Source organism: Phaethon aethereus, assembly GCF_964289735.1.
Source record: "Phaethon aethereus genome assembly, chromosome: 2".
In the NCBI taxonomy this organism is placed as follows: Eukaryota; Metazoa; Chordata; class Aves; order Phaethontiformes; family Phaethontidae; genus Phaethon; species Phaethon aethereus.
The window spans coordinates 69,268,448-69,294,535 of NC_138582.1; the positions used below are offsets into that span (position 1 = coordinate 69,268,448).

Genomic DNA, 26,088 nt, shown 5'->3' on the forward strand with positions numbered 1-26,088 from the left:
AAACCTGTTGATCACAGACCAGTAATGACACACAGAGTTGTCAGTTACTTGAGAAGTTTTGGCACAGTTAGAGTAGGAACTGTAATTTCTTTAAAAATTGGCACATAGTTCGGATTCGGTTGGCTTGGACCTTGATCCAAAGTCTCAATGATAGTCTGCTTCATATCTCTGCTGGCATCACCTCTCACGGTCAGCAAAGCTGCAATATGGTCATCCCTGTCAAAGGAAGATGGTAAAACTGGCATTAGTAGGAAACTTTGCACACATAAGAACTTGTCAGAAACATCACTTCGTTGGCAATCCTTTCACTCAATTTCAGCATGGACTTTAATTCTTAATCAGATCTCTAGTCACTCAGAACTGGCTTTTCCAGCTCAATGTAAAGCACTGTTTTGGCTGCTCTGAGGACTCAAACATATTTTATCCTACGAAAACACAGAATAGAAGTATTTTCATTATTCCTTTGCTGTACCACTGAGTACTTAAGTACATGTACCTCCTAGTCTAGGTCACACACATTTTATGTTAGCATTATTTTTCATAAGAAAGTGGCTACATTCTAAAATATGAAAAACATGAACACATTTACACATTGTTTAAAAATTTGTGCAAGATTACCAAGAAACCGTGATGTTATCTGTATTTTAACTTTGAGGGAAAAGAGAATTACCTGATATCAGGGTATTTACTGACTAAAGTTGAAACTTCCAGATAGAGCAGTGAAGGATCAGTTAGCTTGATAACCTCTGCGATGGCTTCAATGATGTCACAGAGTCCTTCAGTGTCCTCTCCAGAGCCCTATAAGATGAAAGGTAAAAAACAAACATCCCCAAAAGAAAAGCAATCCCCCCAAATATCTACAAAAAAATCCTTTAATCAGCATTTGTCTGACAGTGCTGCTGAATTCCCCAAACAACTGAATTTTCAGGCATTAAGAAAACAAGTATTTGTGAATCATCACCATAAGCCTTTTCCTTCTTTCCCTGTTCTTCTTCATCCACATACCCTCAGAATATCAGTAAAGGCAGTCATGGCTTACAAACAATGTGTTGTATTTATCTACATGGTGATGCCTTCTAGTCTTTAACTTTTGCTAACTTGCCAGCACAAATATTAGGAATAACAGATGTGAAAGCCAGCTCTCTTCTGAAACATTGCTTAAAAACCAGCCCTGCATTAGCTTTCTTCTTGTCATCTAGCCACCAAGGCAGCTTTCAACAGCTGATCAACCAGATTGTAATAACTATTTAATCTCTGGACTATTTTAGTGCTCTTAGTTCCAGGTCATCTGGTCCTCCCAACCTGGTATTGTTCATTTCATTTATTCCATAACCTCTTCTATCAATGCCTTCATCTGAAACAGATCTTACACAGAATCCCACATAACAAAGGGCTCTGATGCAGGAGTTGCCCCAACATCTTCCATAGTAAGCAGAGATGAATGCTGCTCCTCCCCCACCCCCCCAGTTTTTCAGGATTTATTTTTCTCTGCATTCTTTTTGCATTTTGTCATCTGTTGGCCCTAGGAGCTTTCTGTCAGATTCCTGCTCCTTATGCAGTTAAAAAAAGGTTTAGTATTCATTTTGGGCCTATCTTGTACATTGTTTCTCAAATACCTTTTTGGGCCTGTCTTTTCTATTCTACTGCACTTTAAATGGGGTCAACATACTTGTCTTGTTGATTCTAAATGAATACACTGCGTGCTACTTAGGTAAGAAGTAACTGCATCTGTTTGATGCAGTATCACCCTTTCTTCCAGCCCAATTATTTTTTTTTTTTTAAACAAACAACTGCTTTTTTCTTTCACTTACTACTATGAATTCAGGATAACTATCTCTATGAGGCCATTCCAATATTTAGCTGCAGAGAGCTGTATAAACAGAAAGCAGTAGAAACTGGTGCTCAGGAACTTCAGGAACCAGCCTGTGTGTGTTCAGAAACTCTGTCTCTGCTGTCACCTGTCATCCTTGATATTCACAAGGCACCCAACATTTTGGGGACATGGAGGTTGAACTCTAGGCATTTTCCCCAAGCAGTAAACATGTGTGTTTTATTCTAAATTACCGGGTTAAGAGCATTACCCAAAGCAAATACTTACAGCTGCAAGCTTCTTAAACAGAAATCTGAACTGTTCTGCTTCTTTGATCATTCTTTCTGCACCCTCTTTTCTCTCTTCTGCATTCTTGAAAGATATACGTTTTAACATGATTGCTCTGATGTATTCCACAACCACCCTCCGGTGGGCCTCAATAGTCATTGTCTGAAAGAAAAGAAAAAGGGGGTGGATTATGCCAGTGATACCTGCAGACATAGCCATTATTTTTAGCCTCTGAACAACTATTAGGCTTTGAAATGTGTATTTGTGCTTAATCACCAGTAAACAGTTTTTGCTAATGCTACACATTTTGAGTGGCTTTATTTTCACAATACTAACAGAAACGAAAATCTGTCCTTCCCTAATGAAAAGGATGTGCCAATTATGAGAAACAACAAAACCAAGATATCTCTAATGACATGTCTGAATTATTTCTGAGGAGCACCATACAGAAGAACAAACATGAAATAATTATGATGATCTTTATAACAGACCGGTGTTTGGCCTTGCAGCCTTGCTTTTTGCATCTGGTTAAGGAATGACCAGCCATCACAGAGGCTTCTGCTGAAGAACTACAGTACCTTGCACAAAGCCTTGCAAATCCTGCCTACATTATCTGCTCTGGGTCAAGTCTGGTAAGAAGCCTGGAAAGCCAGCAGCAATCACCTTCTCAGATCTTCCTTGACTGATTTGCTGTTCTGCACTTGTCTTTTTATAGGAAATAGCTACTGGTGACTAAGTGAAGCATCTGGTAGTGGTGCAAGAATAATGCTGAGGTTTGGAAATAAAGAACAAAACAAAAAACCCAAAACCTCTACATGTTTTTTCAACTCTAATGTAAGGAGAGTACTTAAATCCCAGAAGTCCTCAGGTAATTGTTTTTTCCCCCTAAGCATGATGGTAGAGTTACGTATGATTAAGAAAAAGCCTGCATAACAGGCAGTCACAAACTTTTTATTGTATTTTATTAGTGTGTATCAAGCTTTAGTTTCAATCAATACATTCTTCAGTCAAAATTTTGGAGAAAGGTTTCAAGAAAGAGAGAAAAGAAAAAAAAAGAAAAAAAAAAGAGTGAAAACAACAGATTGCAAAGTATTGGAAGTCACAGCCCTCATCCGGGTTACAGAAAATATGATTTTAAGTCCTGCCGTCAAGACGGTGCAGAAATACCGGAGTTTACTGGTTGTTCAGGGATGGCTTCTCTTCCATTGGTGGAACTGATGCGAATTACACAGAGGAAAATTAACTGCACAGAATAGACCGTGGGAGACTGATATATATGCCCCATTACTGAAAAGTAAGTGAAGGAGAACAGCTCTACTACAACTGAGAAAAAGAACACTCAAGAAGAGTCAACAGTGTGATGACAGAGCATTCACTTCACACACGAGGAAATCAGCAAAGCAGAATGACTGTAAGATCCAGATACTGCCCTGTTCCAGAACAGCATCCTTCCCCTTGGGCTATAGTCTTTTTGCAGGTGCCTGGTTCGTGTAGCTTTTAAAAGTTGGATTTTCAAAACAGGGTTAACCAAGAATATGTTAAAACCAGAAAAAAAAGCCCATCCCAAACCAGGGAAACAAAAGCGTGTCCCAACCAGTGCTAGAACACACGGTGTCTTGTGGGTGAGATTTTTTGGTGCTGGGAGATAGGGGAATAGCAGGTATGACGAACACCACAAAATGTGTTTCTCATCTTCTTCCCTGTAAAGTGGCAATAAATGCTACATGATGAAACACATGATTGCAGAGATTGGTATTAACACGTAAAAAACCCCACTCATGCCAAGCACTATTACCTCACAGTAACAAACCAAATCCAGAAAAGAAAGTTGTTCCTTCTTTTGTGTACTTTTTCTGGACTGAAAATGCATATTATTCATTTATATAATAAGGCCTCTGGGATCTGCAAATATGGAAGGTTAAGAGCTCATCAGAGGAACTTTGAGCAGTCCCCTCTATCTCTTTAAGAGTTAAGGTAAGAAAGAGTGTCTGATTTTGAGACTGCCTTTCAAGCACTTCTACTTAGTATGGGTTTGTTCAAAGACTTCACCTAAATCCTGATCTTGCTAGCTTTAAATATTTCCTAAATCTTAGGGAATCATTTAAGACATGCTATCTTAACTACACAAAACTGACTTTAATTCAATAAAAGATAAAAGCAAGTACAATAATGCTAAAGACTAAAGGATAATACAGAAATACAGATATCCTTTGATGGACCACAGGAAAAAAGAAAAAGATGACCTAACCTAGCACCTTATGCTGCTGTAACAGCACTTTAACCTTGACTTATGCATTTGTTAAACCTTATGGCACCCATTTAACTATGCCTCATCACACACATTAAAACCAGGAATTACAGAACGTGCATTTATAAAAAAAAGTAATTACAGACCAGCAAAACTAGGTTCAGAAGAACTAATTTTATCTGACTGCAAACTTCTGAGAAGTAGAAGAAAAGTACAAGCTGGTAAGAATACAATTTAGTAACATGCCAATACATTTTCTGGACTAAATCCTGCAACTCTGATCTGTCTTTGACAGTATTTTATGGTTGTGAACAAAAAAGATGAGAGAGAAATATTAATTTGGACTTCTGCAATATGATTATGAATATTTTTTCCTTTCCAGTGATGAACCAATTCAAATTTCTGTATTCCAATTCTGAATTCCATTCAGTGTTCAGAAATTCCAAACCAACATGATATTCAGACTACAGTAGCAAAGTATCATAGAATATTTTGCACCTACCTTTTTATAAGGCTTTTTTATTCTTGCAAAGTCATTGAAATAATCCTCTACAGTGACACAGATAGTCCCCACTGCATTAGACCCCATCAACCACTTCTTTGTCATCAGCTCATTGAGATGTGGCTGAGAAGGTAACAAACAATTGAAAAGAACAAATGTTTGACTCTTTCATCATATCAGTGCAGTTACAAAAAAATAGGAGACAATTTTGGTGTCATGCATTTCTAAACCACTCTCCTCCAAAAGGAATAAGCAGTTACTGTGAGTGAGTGATGTGATCAGTCGTAGGAATGACAGTTGCACAGAGCACTACCCTGACATACGCAATCGCGCTAACCTGAGCATTTGTTTCTCTAAAATCCTTTATGACGTTCTCTATTTAAATGTCTATGCTAAATAAAAAAATTAAGGTCCAAGGACAAAATTGGTGTAAGAGCTGATGATTCCCATTTTGAATATGAGGCACTTTTAAACTGTTGTGATAGTGCAACATCATGCTTGATTCCTTGAACTGCTACTGGCTACTCAGTTGTTCCTCTTTGATGGCCCCACAAAATTCCTGTGCCTATACCAAACTTGGTAGCCTGTACACTTTACTCCTTTCCCAGAACTCCACAATACATAATTCCAGTATTCTCTACATCTACATACCCATCTTGCTTTGTTCTCCAAGGAGGAAAAATTCTTTACGTATTAGAGCACAGCATTTTGTAAATTATAATAGTGACATGAAGCTTGAGGTTAATGAATTTCAAAGAATGGTCATTGGAGTAGATGGGAGTGTCATTCTCATAATCAGTGAGCCTAGTTAATGAGAAATAAAGGTTTTGCTTAAGAGCTCCAAATCTAAAATAAACACTGCTCCCACATCTCTCAATGTGAATCATTCAAGATGTTTACATTAGTTCAAAACACTATTACAAATCTAGCAAGTCTCAGAGCATCTTTATTCACTCCTGCCATTTCTCTAATTTCCCTGCCTCCCTGCACATACTTCCAACTTCTTTTTCATAATAAAAAGAATTAATTTTTTTTTCCTGAGGGATTCGATACAAGACGCTAGAATTGGAAATTAATCAGTCAGAACGGGCTCCCCTTTAGAGTCAATTAACTATCTTAATTATAGGTGTACTGCACCTATACAAAGATGATAACTTAATATCAGCAGTAGTTTCTCAAATAATTCTTAAAACTCAACTACGTAAATATAAGACTAAATACAATCTGCTAGAAAATATTCACTATATACAAAGCACCTGCCTGAAGTCATCCTGTGAAATATAATTAAGCAATATAATTTCAGTCTTACAGGCAAGCTATACCAGTGAAGAACAATACTGACACTTACTGGCATTTTGCTAGCACACCACATACAAAATATGTTTAGCAATCAAAAGGCTTCATAACTACTTCATTCCTGAATTATTTTTCCGTATAAAATAATATTTGTGTTTTTTTGGAGGGGAAAAAAAAAAAAAAAAAAGAGTTCGAACCTCTAAATCCATGAAGACTTCATCTAGCAGGCTAGAGCATCCTTCTTTGGCAATGACGTCTAAAGTTGCATCCATGCTTGTATGACTGCTTAACAACGTGTCTTCCATTTCAATTTTCAAATATTTTCTTTTCAGACTGATTATAGATTCTCTGTGACAAATAACAATGCTTTTCATCATCCACTGATGCACAATTGCATTGCTACTAAATTTTTGGAGTGCATACATAGAAAGAGACATACTAGACAGTCCTGTTTTCTGCTGCTTGCTTTGGAAGCCTTAATTTACTCTCCAGAATGATTTTAGAGTGATCAACCTAGACTACTTGTATGTTGGTAGCAAACTACTGCTGATTTATAGACTTGAGAATGGCAGCAGATATAGACGAACATGGGTTGGATTGCTGAACACCGAAATAGGAGCAGTGAGGGTTTCTTTCTCCTGTTTTGATATTCTTAATAGAGCATGCCCTACCTTTACTTTTTTCCAGTTTAGTTCACCTTGATCACACTGCTTGAAGGTAAACTGCGTGAGATCAAATGTAAGAGAAGATGTCAGGCCCCAGACAAACAATGTAAAACTACTTTTTCAAATTCAGAAAGTTGAAGATAAATTTTTATTTGGCAATGAAATTCTTGGAATAGCAAGTGGATTTTCACCTGTGAGGGGCAATGGCTTCGCTTGCCAAAGGCAAGAGCAATCACAGTATCTGCCTCTTAAAACAGTAATATATTTAAATCTGTTGTCTTCTCTTAGTCAGCTAAACTATCTTCACTGAAACCTTCTTTGTATAGGAAAGAAGGTGAGATGCACAGGGATCTGGACAGGCTGGATTGAGGGCGGAGGTCAACTGTATGAGGCTTAGTAAGGCCAAGTGCCAGGTTCTGCACTTGGGTCACAACAACCCCATGCAATGCTACAGGCTTAGGGAGGAGCAGCTGGAGAGCTGCCCAGCGGAAAGGGAGCTGGGGGTGCTGGTTGGCAGCCGGCTGAATATGAGCCGGCAGCGTGCCCAGGTGGCCAAGAAGGCCAACAGCATCCTGGCTTGTATCAGAAATAGTGTGGCCAGCAGGAGTAGAGAAATGATTGTGCCCCTGTACTCGGCACTGGTGAGGCCGCACCTCGAATACTGTGTTCAGTTTTGGGCCCCTCACTACAAGAAGGATGCTGAGGTGCTGGAGTGTGTCCAGAGAAGGGCAACGAAGCTGGTGAGGGGTCTGGAGCACAAGTCTTATGAGGAGCGGCTGAGAGAACTGGGGTTGTTCAGTCTGGAGAAGGGGAGGCTGAGGGGAGACCTTATCGCTCTCTACAGCTACCTGAAAGGGGGTTGTGGCGACGAGGGTGTTGGTCACTTCTCCCAAGTAACAGGTGATAGGATGAGAGGAAATGGCCTCAAGTTGCACCAGGGGAGGTTTAGATTGGATATTAGGAAAAATTTCTTCACCGGAGAGTGGTCAAGCATTGGAACAGGCTGCCCAGGGAGGTGGTGGAGTCACCATCACTGGAAGTATTCAAAGAACGTGTGGATATGGCACTGCAGGACATGGTTTAGGGGACATGGTGGTGTTGGGTTAATGGTTGGACTTGATCTCGAAGGTCCTTTCCAACCTTAATGATTCTGTGATTCTGTAAATTTGTAGTATTACAAATGAAATATCAGCACCTATTTTTCTCACAATACTGCAAGAACATGCAGACTTACTTAAAAGTTTGACAGTTGTTGATAACTGCGATCATGTATTGAACATAGCATTGAGGATACTGACGATTTTTAAGATGTTCTTCTTTATAAAACTGTGCTTCATCTTTGTACCTGCAACACACAGAAGGAATAGCATTACACAGACGGAAGTCTGTAATAACTTAAGTGCACCTGTAGGACCAAATGCTCCATAAGGGCCTGTCAGGTATTTAGAAGTATTTTATAAAGGGCTTGTTGCTCCTGGAATGTTTAGTATTTCTGTTCTGGGCAGAATCCAGCCAAGGAGGTGTCTTCTGCCTTCCTTATGAGAAAGAGATATAAATTTGAGACACATAAGAAACTGGAACTGACTCCAAAATTAGAGCCATTTGCAGAGAGGAACTGAAAGTACCACTCACCAGCACAGAACAACTTCTGTGGTGAAGCTGGGGAAGGGAGGAAGAAAGCAACAAAAGGAAAGGGAAGAAAAACTGGGTTGGCAGGGATGTGACAGGAGAAAAACAAAGCAATAAAGAAACATCCATAGGAAAAACAAGTATTGGAACTGTGGGAACAAAGAGACGCTGAGGCAGGATAAAGGAAGGATAAAAAAATATATATTTTAAAAATTATGTTACCTGGTTAGAAAAGAATTCATTTGTTGAAGACATAGAAGGAGTACCTTTGTTTTCAAATCTTCATTTATCTGAGCAGCCACCTGAAGATTCTGCTCAAACATCTAAGTTAAAAATACTTTAGTTATAGAGAGAGGCCTTAATCAGTGGTAAACCAAAGACAGAACTCCTATCTTGTTGGAGACTCACTGGCATCAGCTCTACATATGCTTTTAGATATTTTTGTTTTGATTTTTTAATTAAACAAACCCAGACAACTGCTGCTGTCTAAATCAAAAAAATCACTATTTCCATAACTGTAATTAATGGATGTCAATAACTTATTAATATGTGCTGCAGTCTTCTCTGGATACTGAAAACAGCTGCATTCTTTTTTTGGCAAAAAATTACTTAATATTTCTAATTCAGTAGGAATGTGGCTCTACAGTGGATCAAAATTATTGCGTCAGCTCTTGCAGCTACTAATGAATAACCTTGTAACACAAATTCCTTTCCTTTCCTCATATATGAAAGTAGTAAGTTCACATTAGTGAAGTAGAAGGGACACCTAAACTTTAGAAACACAGTAAGCACAAGATCTAGATGAACTACAAGGAACTGTGTTTGAGGAGGAGGACTGGAAAGGAACAGTGCAAAGCTAGGTGGAAACATGAGCTGCTTTTATGCTGAGATGATTTTGAAAGTTTCACTGTTACATGAATCTCAACCCTGCAGCCTTTGACAGCACAAGACTAGAGCCAATCAGCCACCAGTTTCTTTGACATCACACGCTTTCTGAAAAGGATCAGATGAAGTCAACTTTGGTGCTAATACAAATGTGAAAGAATATAGCAAAAATCCTGGTATAAGGCAGGAAAAAAATAAAGTGGGAAACAAATGCAAGAAGAGACCATCTATCTTTCATTGAAGGTACCTCACACAATCTTTGTAATGAAAAATTAAAAACTGAGCATAATAAGCCGACATTTTTCTGGTTGATAAACATCACTTTAAAAACTTCCCATTTCTACTACCAACAACAGGGTGGTACAGCTTAGGGTTGTGTTTTGGGGTTTTTTTTGGTGGCTTTTTTTTTAATTTAAGATCTTAGGAATAGTCTTATATTTTCTGTTTTGAGGCTATTGAATAATTTGGACAGGCATTCATGTTAACTGAAGTAGTGTTTAAACAGCAGCATTTTTGATCTTCAACAGAACTTCTTTCCAGTATTGACGTGTTTGTACAATGAGTAATTTATAGGAATAATTACATGCCTAAATACCTCAGCACCATACTAACAACCAATATTCTAATAACTTACAAACATCTCAGCTGGTAGGCTTATACTACAAATTTACATGAATAGGCCTAAAAGCAGTTAACTAAACACAAATATCAACTAAATAGGCTGGGAAAAATATGTTTCTAATCTACACATAAAAAGAACTATGTCTCTAAGTGTTAAAGTGAAAAAGGCAAATATAAAAACCTCAAAAGAAACAACCCATCCATCTAACAACCCTACAGGAAAAAAAACAAACTATACTTCAATACACGTAGAAACAATGGCATCCCAATCAGTTCGGTTTCCCCCTCCCATCCCTCCATTCCCCCAAATCCATGTACTGCTAGAATAACCAAGTTATCTCATACCTGAAAAACAATAGCTGGGAGTGTAGTCTGATAATACCCATCTTGATCTGCTTCTGGTTCAGTTTCTTTTGTCCAGTCTTTTTTATCTGTCTCCAGTGCTTTTCGTAGCCAGCCAATGATGTTAGACTACATTAAATAAAGCAACCAGGAAAAAGAAGAGATTTTTTTAGATTTAACACAACAAAAAAAACCCTACTATAATATTTGGAATAGCAACCATTTCCATAATGAAGAGTGGAATAGTAACAGATAATGTTGACCACTCTTGTCATTCCTAGAGAATGTAAGTAACATAGACAAATTAAAATTTGCATTGACAAAGGTTAGTACTGGAAAACTAGTCATATAGTTTGAATCAAGCTTAGGCACATTTTGGAAGGGTAGTGCTCCAAACAAAAAGAGCAAGTCAGTTTGTCAGAATCAACATGTTTATGAACTTCGGAAACATTTATTAAGCCTCAGGCTTTAGGTTTCAAACTGAATTTTTCAACAACTGAAAAAATTAAAGTAATAATTAATGCAGGAAAATTAGCACATATCTGCTTGTAGTTCCTTTTACCTGCATTTTAGGAAACTGATGCTTGTTACCGTTGGGGACAAAAACCCAGGATTAGACTAAATGAGCTGCATTTCTTGGAACTTAAGTGCTGCAGAAAATAGTGATGGAGATACAATAGTTGGCTCTCCTCCCATCCAACAAGCATGTTTCACAACAAACGGACATTAAGAACAACTGTTTTTAGAACTAGATTAAGCCAGTTTTACGATCACTTGCATGACACAGATACCATGGACATATTTGCAAGAGTAGGTAATAAAGACCAGCATGTTTGCTAAATATGTAATTGGATTCTTGGATTTCTGTCTAGCTGAAATAATTATCAGGTTTATGCCTCTTTTCTGCTTTGTTCACATTTAGTTAAAACCCCAAGTAATACAAAAGTTTATACATTAGAAAGAAGTATAACTGGTATATTAGTGTGCCCTACCATGCAAAACTAAACATAACCAGTAGGCATGTACAGAAAGGGCGAAAAAGTCTGAACTAGGTAATTTTTTTTTAGTGTTTACATTTTTTATGTATTAAATCAGTATATTTTGGTCAAAACTCCTATCAGCAGATAGCATAAAGGAAGAAACTGAAAGCCCTACAGTCTTTCTGCACAAGAAAGGCTGTTTTTTTGACTACAGCGAGTGGCCTAAGTACATAAAGTGCCACATTCAACTACATGAAACGCTGCACTATCTTTTTTCCTCATAAGCATGGAACTGCTCTGATGAGATATGATTTGTAAAGAAGAATTAATCTTTTAAGTCATCAGCCCAGGGGACATCAACATTTTTCACCTTAAGATCATAATTTACAAGAACTTTTTTTTCAAGCTTATGTGCTTCGAAAAAAAAGAAATCTAGTAGAAGTCTGTTATATTAGCATCTTATTTCTCATGAAAAGGAGACATTTTTGTTGACTTAAACATCAATATTTACATTGATAGCCACAATTAGGAAATGCTTTAATTTACCCAAACAAAACTAGTTATATTTTATTTATAAACAGTTTTAAACATAACATCAAAAGAAATAAAGTAGAAGAGTAAGTGGGGATGCATAGAAAATTAGATCAGGCTGAATCCTGTGAAACAAATAGGCAGTTTCAGTATTTTCTGCCTTAAAAAGAAGAAACAGCCAAAAATCAAAAGAGCAAAAGAAAACCACTCTGTGTTTAACAGACTAGCAGCTTTGCTTTATTTTATTTATAGAATATAAATACAACAATGTTCTATATATAATATTTTTCAGTAAGTAGGGAAAAAACATTTCAGAAAAACCAATATAGGTCTATTTTTTCATCTTAAGAGGGGACAAAATGAATTCAAAGGCATTTCCTGAGTCAGGCCAAAAGTAGCTTGATAAAACAAACCAATGTTTTTTTGTCCTGAAGGTAAGTGCAGAAAAATAAACTTGCATGAAAGTCCTAGTAAAGCTAATGTGAAGCAAAGCCTCTATTGGCAACTTCCTTGAGACATAACAAGATCGGTTCATATTATTGTGATGACTATCAAGTCCAAGTAGTTGCTGTTGCTGGACATATTTTAGTGGTTGACACATCTAAAGAAGCAAAAAATTTCCCTCTGCTTGGCAGAGCTCCTAAACTTAGGAGGAGTAGGTATTCAACTGAACAATGTAAGAACAGCAAGTCCAAAGTTCCAACTATCCCAATATCCAGTCTCAGAAGCAAGCAATAGTGGACCTTTAAAGAAAAACACACTTTAAAAACCTGACAATCACATATTGTTTCCTTGCCATATAGTTGATCAATTTCCAGTGACTCTTAGGATAACCAAGCAGCAGTGCCTTTATATTTAAGATGCACTTGAAATGGCATCCACAAAAGGAAATTATGTGCTCATGCAGTCGACAGGCATGAAAACAAAAATACTGTTAAAAGAATCAAACTCGCAAACATGAACATCCTGATTACCTTGAAAAGATCCATCTGTATCAAACGTTGATGTAGTTACTATAGGGACCAAGCTGCATTCAGTGGCTTGTAAGTATAGCAATATCTAACATACTAGCACTATGAATTTAGATATATGAACACTGGAATTCCTTCCTTTCTAATAAACTAAGATTAATATAGTCTGTAAAGCATAATTATTCCTTGAAATTTCATGATTTACATCTATAAAATAATCTGATTATAACTTTGTAAACAAACCTACATATAGTATGTGAAAATTTAGAAAAGTAACAATATCGAGTTCATATTTGTCACATTTGTTTCCTCTGACTGAGGAACAGCATTGAGGTACTAATGCAGCTATAAAGTCATCCAAAAGTGTCTTTGGATTATTATTACTCACAGTAAGTGTTGACATATACTTGCTGAGAAGCTGATCTACCACATTTTGCGAAATCAGTGGATTCAAAGAATTTACATCCACTTCGGGAGACAGTTCTGAATTTCCCATCATCTCTGCACTGAGTTTAAAAAAAAAAAAAGACAAAAAAAAAGGCATTGCAGATTAGTAAAGAAAAATGAGATAAAAAGTTAAACTATAAAGCTTTTTTGGTATTACCACTGTAAAGGGCAATTTTCAACACCTTTACAATTCAAAAAGTTCTTAATAGTAACTGCAACAAGAAATGTATTTACAAGGAATGTAAATAAAACTATATAAAAGAAAGAACAGGATGTAAAAGCTATAGCCCAGCATATATCAAAAAACAAATGTTACAGACATTTTAACTATTCAACCCTTTCATGTGTTTCCATCTTTTTTGTACAAAAATTAGCAATTGCTTAGGACTGAATAAAAGCCAACTGGTTCAACCTGTGGGCTCTTAACAGGGGACATTTTTATATGTCTTAAATTTCAGAGGTGAGGACAGACAACTTACGCATTCTGAATTTCACAATGGGAAAGATCAGTGAAAAGTATGAAATACTCACTTCAGTTTCTCAAAAGAGCTTCTGTTTTGCTACTTGTATCACATTCATATCAAAGCTTAGATGTATTAGAAGAAAATCTACCAATGCTCCCTGTATTGGTAGGGAATACACTTAATATATGAGGAGGCGGCATCTTGCACACCAAATCAAAAGTGCACTTCATGGGTACTATATTGTAACAGTGCCATTAGCTATACTTGCTTGCAAAGGAAAATTCTTGATTTTATAGGATTAGAAAGAAACTAAAGCAACCCTCAAAAATATTTTGATGAGGATTATATAAAATTAATACTTTACAGTGATATTTTGCATCTATACATTACAAAGTTATCTAATGAGTTGCTTGTATAACTAAAACGAAAAAAACCCAAAGCTATGCCAAAGCACAACATAGCAAAAACTCTTAATATTTCATGATTTAAAAAAATCAATAACTCAAAACCACACTCTTCAGAGAGTGCTTTATTAATAGTTGATGGAAATATACTCAATCATAATAACGTAAATTGTTTCACATTCCATTTCTAGTGTGCTTTTCAGAAGGAAGCCACAAATCCCGTATTTGCAGTGACAAAAATTTATTTGCTATAAAAAAAAATAGCAAAAAAATTTCCTAAACAAGTGTTTAGTTTGTATATTTCTGCAAGTTAAAGTTGTTCTCTTGGTGCATGCAGTGAGTCAGCATAATGGTGCTTTTACATCAGGAAAGAAAACCTCAAGGCACTAAAAAAAAAAAGAACGTACTATGCCTAACTAAAAAGCCAAAATTCTTGTCCTTGAAACTGTAAAAGCTACTGTAACTGAACACTTTACATTTGTAGCATCTTCCTGAGCCTGCAAGAAAATGGAGATTGAAGATATTTTAAAGTGGCTCAAGCTATTCAGAAAACTGTCCATTCTGTTGCTGTTTACATAAAGGATACATGTAATTGCAGGACCGGTTCTAGGCTTATTCAGGGGAAAAGTGAGAAGCTGTTTATGGCACTGTGCCATAATGGAAAATATTTCTAGCCTCATTATACCATCATTATCCCTACTTCACAAGCCCACAGAGACATTAAATCTTTCTCAAAGGTTATCAACTGAAAACCCTAAACAAAGACTACAGGCTTCCACCTCTAGCCCCCAAACACAAAAATTCTTCCTCTACATGAGTTCTCTCTCCTGATCGCCACAACACAAGTGTCTGCGGGAAAGGAAGTGATAGACAACCCTCTTAGAAGTGTCAGGAGGCTTCTAACTGTAGGGAAGAGTTATGTCCCTTAAACAAGAAGTTTATAATCAAGTTGAAATTTCAACTAGAATTGTATTATCTGGAAACTAACATTTTAGAAAGCTTCTATTCTGCTTCTTACGCCAGGTTTGCCACCAATCCTGCTCTGTCTTGTAAAAAGAGGTACTCAATCCAGAGACAGCATCCAGCTAGATATATAGTACCATTCCTTCTGTTCTTAGGGTGAAGATTGTTGACACTGTCTGCAGCAACGTTGATGAGCTCTTAGCAGTTTTGTCAACACTTGATCAGTATCTGATAAAGTGATGTTATGAATATAGGCATCAGGATCTTAAGAGACCTGCATTTTCCCTAAAACACAGATAAGAGTCCTGGTCCCAATTCGGTACTAGTACTAGCAGTATGTTTCCAAAGCTCTCATTGACTTAAATATGAGAGAAATACATCTAGCACAGTAAAACTGCATCCCACTCAAATATTAAAGGCTATTATTCCACATAGAGCATCACTTTATTTCTCAGCTATGAGTTGATAGTTCTAAAAACAGCTTCCAAGACATGTTCTGGTAAAGAACACGATTCTTTTAAAACTTCTATCTTGCAGATATTGTAAACAGAAGTTAAGCATGGCTTTCTTATGAATTCATTACATGGAAAAATACCCTCAATGCTTCTCTTAATTGGTCAGTATTCTCTCAGCTGGTTTTGAAGTGCGTCTTTAACACGCAAATACAAGTTTCCCTCTAATATTCAATTACATTTAATAGAAGTAGAGAAATATTAGAAAGGACAAAATGATCTTCCACCATACAATGTTCCATAGATGTGAACAAGGAATGTAACAGCAGTTTCACTTTTTTCATACAGGGAAAGGAGGGTGAAATATCACAGAAACACAGTTCTCACGATGTCATATAGGCCATCCTCCTTCACAGTTTATTATAAACATATCCCTATAGAGAATTGTTAAGAGAAGTCCAGCGATTGAGATTTGGTAAGCTCTGCAAGTATCCTGCACTTAACTTTTCCCACTCACAAGCCTGAGCCCATTTCTTCTTCCACTGACCACTACAAACATACACAACAGCTAATTATCATCCTCTTGATAACAGTTTATTGTAATCCATAAGAATAGAATTACTGTACTGCTCTCAGGCTTTTTTTTTTTTTTTTTAGAGAAGAGAAAAACTCAAAGCCTTAATTTTTCTCCTGAGATATTGCCTTTAATTTCTGTCAGACTCATTACGTGGTTATACAGAAGTGCATTCTCAGGTATCTTGTACCGTGTCTACTCCTCTCACTCTTTCACTTCCTTTACAAGATATTTCCATCAGGTGCTACGAGCCACAGAACTTGCTTTAGCAGGATTGATCCCTTTTTTATTTGCTTTGTAAATAGATGCAATGCCAGCTTTGCTCCCTCCCTTTGCCCTTCTATGACAGAACACATGGATTGAGAGGGCTTTAGCTCTGAATTGCCTAACTCAATAGCAATCTGTTCTGCTTTCTGGGGGAAGGGTAGAAGGGCAATTTTTAAGACCAAGAATTGCCTTACTAGAACATCAGCCCCAGGACATAAATGAAGAACCTGGGAACAGGATTTCTGCTGAGGCCATGCCCCTATAGGTAGAGGGGTTCACATATTTCTGATTTTCATTCACTGCGGAGTTATTCCTCTGACCTTCTATTAATAAAGAAGAAAAGGCCAATGAACTCAGCTCCTTATTAGTAGCTGCATCTCTCATAGATCATATATCCTGCACAGGCATGTAAATATGCATTTAGTGGATGCTTCTGAGTGTTCTTTGCAGGGAAGAAAAGCAGGAGAACTTCACAGTGTAGAGCAGAACGCAGATATCCGAACATAAAATGAATCTTAAAATTGGTTATAGAAATTCTACAGAATGGTATTATCTCCTACCTATTTGCTTTATGGTATTATACTCTAAACCTATCAAGCATCCAATGTGTTGAATTAGTGGGATTGAACAATTGAAGGCTGCAAAAGTGTACACAGAGAAGACTCTGGGTCAATGCCAGCTATTGAGAACAGGATTACAGTCATGAGCCACTGAAAGGTTAGCATTACTTTTTCCCAAACAAATCAGTTGCTCTAGTAACTACATGCCAGCAAAAACTAAACAGTTGCCATTTGAGTTGTTTCCACCTGAAGGATGAAGAAAAAAAATAAAAAAAGACATAATGCTTAAGTTATCCCAACAAATCACACAACTCAAAAGAGTTTAAGAGTATCACAGGAGACAACCTCTAAGCAGAAATTCTTCTAAATAAACAGATAACCACACAGTTCTGAGAGAAAACCTGAAGCAAGTTACTACATTCTTTCCATTTAACAGTAACGAAGCAACACTGAAACAGTCCCAGCCTCTGTAAAGGGTAACAATAGAAAGTTAATAACCATACAAATCTTCTGGGGCTGTGGCCAACAACAAATACTTTGTTTCACACACACATGCGCTCAAAGACTCTTTTGCTTTTCCCAATACTTCACCAAACTGGCACACAAATACAAGGTGACTGTAGCTTCAAGCAGGTCTTTAACTGCATTAAAACTTGAATCTTACAAAGCAACTCAAAATCACATATTAGAAAATGCAAGCAAGTTTTAAGGAGCAATTTCCAGAAAGCAAAATGCTTAACAAATATCAAACCAGCAAGTTATTTACTATTATCCGTCTTTTGTTCTACCTTCTTATATGTTAACAGACATGCAAATATTAGCACATAAGCTGTGTTTTGCATGCTTACTCTCAACTATTGCTAACAGAAAAGACATGGGGACCTTACCTTTTGTATGTATTTAAAACCCAAGTAAGAAGGCTAACAATCTCATTTGCTTCCAGATCCTCTGCAGCAAGCTCTTGCATGCGAGTGGACAAAGCCTGATGGTACATATTTAGCAATTTGTTGAAAATGTCATAATGTGGAGGAAAACATTGATCCAGCAGGGTTTTAGCCACAAGCAGGTCATCAAGAACGTATTTACGTATGATTTCTAGATGGCGCACAAGCCACATTTTGTCAGATTCTCTAGTATCTGCTTGAGTGCCTTCAATTCGTATGCTCACAGTTCTTTCCAAAATGTTGAACATTTTTTCTTTCCACTTCTTTGGTCTGCCAGGAGGTATGAACCCAGTTTGTTTTTTCCGGTCTAACATGCGCCTGTCAATTTTCTCCTCCCTCTCAATTATCCTAACAACAGAAACAAGCAAGGTTGGATCTCGACGGACTGTAACAAGAGATCTTTGAACCACCATCCAAAGTTGCTTTGCCAGCTCCTCAGAAAGTTTCTGCATATCCCCAAAATATGTATGGATGAGGTTCATGTCATGCGTGTTTTTGCTGTCCATGCGATACTGCTCATACATCAGGTTATCACGAGAACACTCTAAATCCATCAGTTTTCGATGAGCTTGCAGAAGTTCCCCACGCTCAATCAGATCTTGGGTTTCCCTGACTATCTCTGGAACTGAAAGAAAGGCAAAGAAGAAAAAAAAACAAAACAAAAGAGTAGAACACCACAATCAAAATACAAAGAATAAATACAAGACAATAAAAGCTCTAGGAAACAAGCTGGCAAACAGCTGTAGTAATTATTTTGAAATAATTGAAAGGAAATTATTTTAAAGTATTCAAAATTGTTAGTAAATGCTATATATCTTTATACATCATTAACTATAATGTTCCACTTTGATCAGTGGCTGAACAAAGATCATAGTGCCAACAGAATGTAATTTCCTCTCTCTCCTCCCCTTAAAAAAAAATTTAAAAATCCATGAAAGTCTACCATGAAACAAATAAGAAAGCTAATGCTGCAGTATCTTATACATACAGCTTTTAAGTTGCCTGTTGAACCTGAGGCTGCATATACCCAGCAAATACTAAATTTTACCTCCTCCTTGAAGGAACAGTTTTTGCCTGCCTAAGGCACAAAGGAAGAATAGGCATAATGACCTATGCTGCTAACCTATTTAGAAGGTTTTTTTTTTTATTATTTTTCAGTATTTGAGGAATCCTACAGAAGAGGATTAGGATCCTGTGGGCGAAGGAACTGAAAAACCTCAGCAGAAAAACTGTCACTGCAAAAAAAGGCAGCTGATGATAAAACTGGCAGCCACAAAAGAGGTTTGAAAAGACAGTTATACCCTGATTGAAGACAGAAAGGAATGTGCATCAAAAAGGCAGAGGTAATCCCATTTTCTTTATCTTTACAGTACCCATTATACCACATTAATCTTATTTAATTTTGCAAACCTTTGCAGTTGTGCAGTGGGGCAAGAAGCGTCTCCCATCTATCATTTCTTTATGCACGAGTTGGTTTCTGTGATTGTACTGCCTGATTCTGAAGTAAGGACTGTGCACAGTTGAAATGGAACTTCAGGTAATTTACACTTATGTTTGTAACATTAATGGAAATCCATGAGGCTCCTAACTATTGTGCGAGAAAGACTGCCAGGGAAACTTTGACTGGAGATCTTGCAGTTTCATATTTTGCCTCTGTCTGCAAAAAATTTTCACTTCCTAAAATCATTTGAGACTATTTTTACCCAACAGGCTTGCTGTAGGTGCCCAACTCACTGGCAACATTCCAGATCTTTCAGAATTTTCTTTCTGTACATGCCGCTTGCATATTTCAGTCTTTTACAGTTGAAGATGTTATCCCTGCTACTGACTGCTAGCAAGAAGCTTCTTTGTGACTTGTGTTTGATGATGAGATAGGCCAGACTAGAAATTCTTACAGCAAAATTTAGATTCGATATATTAACCATATTAAATGGTTACCAGCTACTTCCCTGATTGTGATGTGTAGGTGATTCTTCCTATGAGGTTAAAAGTTCTGGACATCACTTGACAACCTTACAGCTGTTAGCATCATTTTAAAGTGCCTTCAGTATGTGATGAAGAACAGTAAATTACCTGAAAAGATGTTCTTGAGATTTTCTACAGCAGCTGCCAGTTGGCTATGTTGCACTACAGCATCCTTAACATCCTTGAGGTTTTCTATGGTGTTGATGCTCTGTCTCCAGTCCTTATTGACATCTATCAAAGACTGCTGAATGTCCTTTACATCATTCAGTGCATTGTGCAGTTGACTTAAACCTGTTCGTACTCCATCTAACTGTGACTGGATTGCTGCCTTAAATACAAAGAAAAAGACAAAGAAAGAGATTGTATTAATCGTTGTAGTTCCTTATTTTCAACATTTCTCAGGAACCAATTTTCATTTCAGTATCTAACATTTTAAGAGGGAAAAAAAACCTGAAAAAGTAACATTATAGCTTACTAGAAACATGTAACTTTCTCTGTGTGTGCGCACATATTCTTTTTTTGAAGTTCTGGAGTTGTATCTAGTTTTAAAGGACCTAGATACAACTGGTTCACCGACAAAGCTAACATAGGAGCTTAGGCAGATCGATGACCTTTATAAATCTATATTAAACCAGGATCACGGGAAGGAAGAATGAGATTTCTTTGCATTTCCTTCATAAATTAATTTCAAGGAGGTATATCAGAAGAAACTGATCCAGATGTTTCAACAGAATGCTTAGTATGTACAGATTCACATAGCATTTTACTAAAGCAATTACAAATTTTGACTGGCAACTGAAAGTGTTCTTAAAAAAAAAAAAAAATTACAATTCCGAGAATGTGCTAAAAAAACCCCTCCAGCTTGTCATGCCTGAAAGCAAAAATAAAAAAAAAATTCAAAAGGAATTCAGTCAAAACAAACAAACAAACAAACCCCAACCCCAACAGAATTTTGACACTCTGTAACAACCAGACCAACAATCCAACTACTAGATTATTTTGGCATAAAGAGAGGTTATTGATATAGATCTCTCTTGTGACAGGTGACACTTGAAATAATGACTCTTTTAAATAGGTTGTTGGTTCTGAGTATCATTTGACAGTCCAGACACCTCACAGAAAATGCATTATAGTGCATATCTGAGTGAAAGACATCAGATCACATCCACAGCATGTCTTTTATGTAAGTATTTTTAAACAGATATGACTAAGATGAAATCAGGTGAGTGGAAAATGAAACTGGAAATAACAGACTTCAAAAGACAAGCCAAAAGGCAAGACATCAGTGAAAACTCTGTTTTTCATACTCATACTTTTTTATACTCAAGGACTCAAGTAACCAGTAAAGAAGTGAGGCACTAATGGTTTTGCTAAGCTCAAAACACATTTTTTGACATACTTCTGAGGCCAAAAAGCTTGGGCAGTCATGGAACTTTTTGTCTGATACTAGAAGCCAAAGAGGAAATCCTGGTAACTATGAACAACATTTATTGTGTTTTAAATGTACTGGGAAAGTCCCAGAAAAATGCAGTGCTTCTTAAACTACTGCTATTTATGTACTTTCAAATTGTGACATGCTGATTTTATTGATAAAAATGTATTTTCCTGCCAGATTCAGTACAATTGAGCAGTGGTAAGGCATTTTTATACAGTATCTATCTACAGAACTGCTGCATTAACACATTTTTTCCCCTATAGGAACTGAGGTAATTAGGATACTCAAACATTCAATATGATACTCAAACACAACCTTCTGAAGTTGACCATAAAGTATTTTAAAAATCACATGACCATTAAATGTTCAACACTTCTAATTTGATATTTCAATTTGTCCTGAGGCAGATCTTTCAAGTATTACATATTCCCATTTTCACCTATTTAACTTTTGTAGAAGCTTGATTATGTTAAACAGAAACAATGACTAATCTTGGTCACTGATAAAAACGTCCAAGGAAAATTCTAAAAGCAGACAACCACCCCTGTTCAGTTTGTTTTCTAAAAATCAGCTGGGGCCAGGGGAGGGGTTGGGGGGCAGGGAGCAAGGCATGTCCTAACACTGTGGACTTTGCTTCCTAGAATGCATATTCATCTTAGATTGGACTGACCAGCACTGGATTAAAAAAGAGAAAATAAAACCAAGCCATCCTAGGAACAGGGCTCAAAACTTCATTTTTATCTCTTTTCAAGTGACAGCCCTCAACATGAAGCCACAGAACCAGGATCCTGGCTGCCTGGTCTCCCTACAGCCCTAAGGTTCAAATTCATGATTGCACAGCAGCTAAGAATCAAAAGGTAGAGGATTGAAGCATGTTTATACTCAGGAAAACCCATAACCTAGGAACTCTCCTAGGATATGTATACAGTATTTCTTCAGAGAGAAAACCAAAACCTAAGTTCTCCCATTGACTGAATACGTGCACAAAGACGGCTGTTGATGCTTGTAACTTTTCAGGCTCTGGAATAGAGTACAAGCAGCTCTTTGCCTGTATTTTGGACTGCAGAGCCCAGAAGTACCAGCCTCCAGTGCTAGCCAGTGCTTATTCACACATAGTTTCAGAATTCAGCTACCAGTCCTTAAAAGTACTAACCGCCATCAGCCTCACACATGAAGCAGATGAGTTTGACAAGTTTCAAAGCAGTTTTTTTCTGTAATAATTTATATAACGCAGGAAGAATGCAGAAAAGGATGTAAGAAATGGATGCAACTAAATATTTGGGAGAGGATATAGAGGGAGAAGTAGGATAACCAACTGGAGTTGATGCTGGGTTTTTGGGCAGATCACCATTCCAGATGTCTGCTGCTTCATCCCTGTAAATGCCATACAACTATTACCCTGGTTTTCTACTCTTCACCCTTGACTGACTTGATTATCTTGATTCATCTGAAGAAAATGATGACAATGATGAAAGCATATCAAAAAAGAAGCACCAACATGTTCACACTAGAAGATTTACCATGTGTTCATTCATATACATGAAGTAGCTGAGGTTTTTCAACAGTGATCCAACTTGAGAAGTCAGCAACTCCCCCAGCTGATGATCCTGATGACCCTGTCTCTCAGTCTTCCATACCATACATATACACAGTTTAAATGCAAGAGCAAGAGTATTTCTTACACCCTCTCTATGCTCCCATCCATTATATTAACTCTTATGGGAAAAAATGCTTTGCTATCCATTGCATCACTAACCATTCACTTGTTTCAGGAACACATCCTGAATGGATCAAGGGGTATTGCACCTCTTTTTGGAACAGGTATTTCTTATCATCTATGGATGACTAAAGTTAAGGTAACTTAAGGAAAATGACAAGGAAACTCGCTATAAAGTGGATTTAGGCATTTACAAAACTTACAAAGTTATGTTTAGTCATCACTGTCTATAGAAACAGACAATTGGCAAATGACTGTGCTCAGCTATTATAAATAGATCACAGTAACTAAACAACTGATCCATTATTAATAGACTCTACTATATGCTTCCTGCCTTAAATCTAAAAAACCCAGTCCAAGTCATCAGGAAAATTTCTGTTTCTATGCTATGGACAAAAATTAACATGTAATTTGCTAACACATTTTTTCACTGTGAAAGAAGACAGGTTCTCTTCTACTTCATGCAGACTCCCTCAAAGAAGGAGCCATCAAATAGTTGTAAGATAAACTAACTTACTCTGAAATATACGATTAAATACAGTGTATACCAGCCATTTTGATTTGGTAAACCCAAAAATATTTTCCCAAACACTTTTCTTAGGCTCTACTCTAATTACTTAATATAATGGTCTAAAATGACTGTTGGCTAATGAGTACAAGTGAAGGAAGGAAACATGGAACTCAGTAACATATAGACACTAAACAAAGGATGTTACTCATATTTCAGGCTAAGTCTGTGTGTGTGCATGTGTGTGTGGACTCACATGTACACATGTGAAAGAGGGGGAAAATCATGGGGTGCAGTTCTGCAAGAGACAAGAATGTCTTACTATCTTACATGGGTTTACGGAACAGTCAGATACTAAACTGACCCATCTTTTTCGTATGCAATCATCAATTTTTTGTTACAAGTTCAGTATTCAGTCATTACGACAAAGGTTTGTTGGCTGACAGACTACACAGCCTAAGGGTAGCTGTCCACAGATAAGCTGTAGAAGTTAAAGGACATAAGAAAGTTTGAAATGCTTGAATAAAGTTTCAGTAAGATGTACAGCATAGTTTGCATTACTTTCAGGATGCAAAGTTTCTGTTTTGGACACAGCGAAAAAATTAAAGCCCATGGTTTAAAACTATCTGGATGAAAATGTAGAATCGAAAAACAGAAGGAAAAAAAAAAGAAGGTACATTCATGCTGCACCACGGACACTCAAATTTATCAAACTTTGTACCTTGAGTCGAGCTTCTACTGAAGCCTTCTTACGAGCTTCCCTCCTGCGATACTGCTCCACTTTATCCAGCTGATCAGGACGCTGAAGCATTCCTGCTACTCTCTGAACAGCTGTTGCAACTGCTTCCCTATCCGTTTCCTCCATTGTTGATTGGGACCTCAAAATGCCTTCATAATTTAACAGTACTGAAAAGAAATATAACGTTTTTAGAAAACACATTTTCAGTTGATGGCTATCTGTCATTTCAAAGTTAACAACTGGAGAACTAACTTCGGCAATAAAAACAGTGCAACTTGAGAGAAGCATCATTAGATCGCGTTATAAAGAGTAGTAATCAGAATTCTACAAGAATTGCATTTAAAGTCACTTAACTCTGTGTCATTAGTTTACCTGAAATGTTCTCTGGTTACTGTTTCTGCATTTACCTTGCTCTCTGTAAGATTGTATTAAAAAAAAAAAAAAAAGGACAACAACAGAACAGCAAATCTCCATTTAAAAAAATGATTCTATCTAATCCTAGAGTAGGTTTGCCTTTTAAAAAAGGGAATAAGAAAAGCATAATGGAATCTTGTAGCAGGTCCAAGCAAAAATCCTAACTCTTCCTGACCTAGAATCTGGTGGAGCCGAGAGAACCATAGTCTCTCTGCAGCAATAGGCCAAATTTCCTACCAGAAGTCGACAGAAACATAGCTGTGGAAGCTCTAAACCCAGAGACTTAACTGTAAAGCAATTCCATTTAGACTTCTGATGGGTGTTTTTTTTTATTCTCTACTCTTGTTTTCAGTTCTTCTCACGTTATCAATCCCTCAGAGGTGTGGGTATGCAGAGAAAAATTAATAAAGTATTTCACCTAAGTCTCCAGCAGAATTTCTAGTGAAGTCAAGACATGCATGCAAACTAGTAGGCAGGAAAGGTAAAATTTGCTGGCCATCAAACCAGACCTGTTCTCTCAGAAAGCAGGGAGGATCCCAGTCACCAAAGATGCAAGAACATGGCGTTCACAGAACTCCAAGGAACACATCCTCATTCCTTCCAAATTCTTTCCAACATTTTATGTCTTCAGTCTTGTAATCAAACAGAACATTTTAGGTTCTGCTGCCACAACTATAGATTATACTCTCTCATATCCATATTATTCCTTGGAAGCAGATATCTACTTTCAAGGTGGTCTCCATTCATATATCTAGCACATCACTTAATCTTAACAGAGTAACGATCTGGTGAAAAACTGTGACAAGCGCACAGAACTGGAAGAGCAAAAGCGAGAACACACATGGGTCAAGAAAATATCAGTTTGATGGTGAAGAAGAGTGGAAACACCCCCCCCCCCCCCAAACCCCAAGAAAACAAGTGAAGCAAAAGAAATTTCTCACCACCTCCCATACGCAAACTAATGCTCCTCCAGCCAGAACAATGGCCACCCTGGAGACGAAAACCTGCCCTTCTCCTTCCTCTACCCCACCTTTTACTGCTGAGCATGACATTATATGGTAGGCGATTTTCCCTCTGACCAGGTTGGGTCAGCTGTGCCAGCTGTGTTCTATCTCAATTTCTTGCCTATCCCCAGCCTACTCAAGGGGAGTGGAAGGCAGAGTAGGAAAAAAGACAAGGCCTTGACACTGTGCAAGCACCCTTCAGCAACAGCCAAAACACAGGTGTGTTATCAGCACTGTTTTTGCCACAAATCCAAAACACAGCATCATACAGGCTGCTATGAAGGAAGTTAACCCCATCCTGGACAGACTCGGTACAGTATTAGTTGAATTAAGTCATTTTAGAACTAAACAGGGTTAAAAAAGATTCCTGGTTCCTGGCAAGGTTTGCCCAAGATCTAGCCTGTGAGACCCAAAGTCTATGTCTTGAGTTCCTTCATCCAATATCGCAAGATCTGTATCTCTA

At 37.3% G+C, this 26,088-nt stretch overlaps 1 protein-coding gene across 1 annotated transcript; it reads right to left on the minus strand.

Moving 5' to 3' along the window:
• Positions 1 to 44: 44 nt before the first annotated feature.
• EXOC3 (exocyst complex component 3) lies at positions 45 to 25,168 on the minus strand (the record flags this gene model as incomplete). The annotated part of the gene is made up of 12 exons (XM_082014596.1): positions 24,190 to 25,168; positions 19,917 to 20,136; positions 17,787 to 18,468; positions 13,157 to 13,274; positions 10,290 to 10,415; positions 8,661 to 8,761; positions 8,044 to 8,154; positions 6,342 to 6,492; positions 4,849 to 4,971; positions 2,099 to 2,260; positions 671 to 798; positions 45 to 216 (listed from the first exon to the last, which is right to left on the minus strand). Exons 1-12 carry the CDS (start codon positions 24,496 to 24,498, stop codon positions 45 to 47), a joined length of 2,403 nt encoding a protein of 800 aa, XP_081870722.1. The 5' UTR covers positions 24,499 to 25,168.
• Between the last annotated feature and the right edge of the window lie 920 nt (positions 25,169 to 26,088).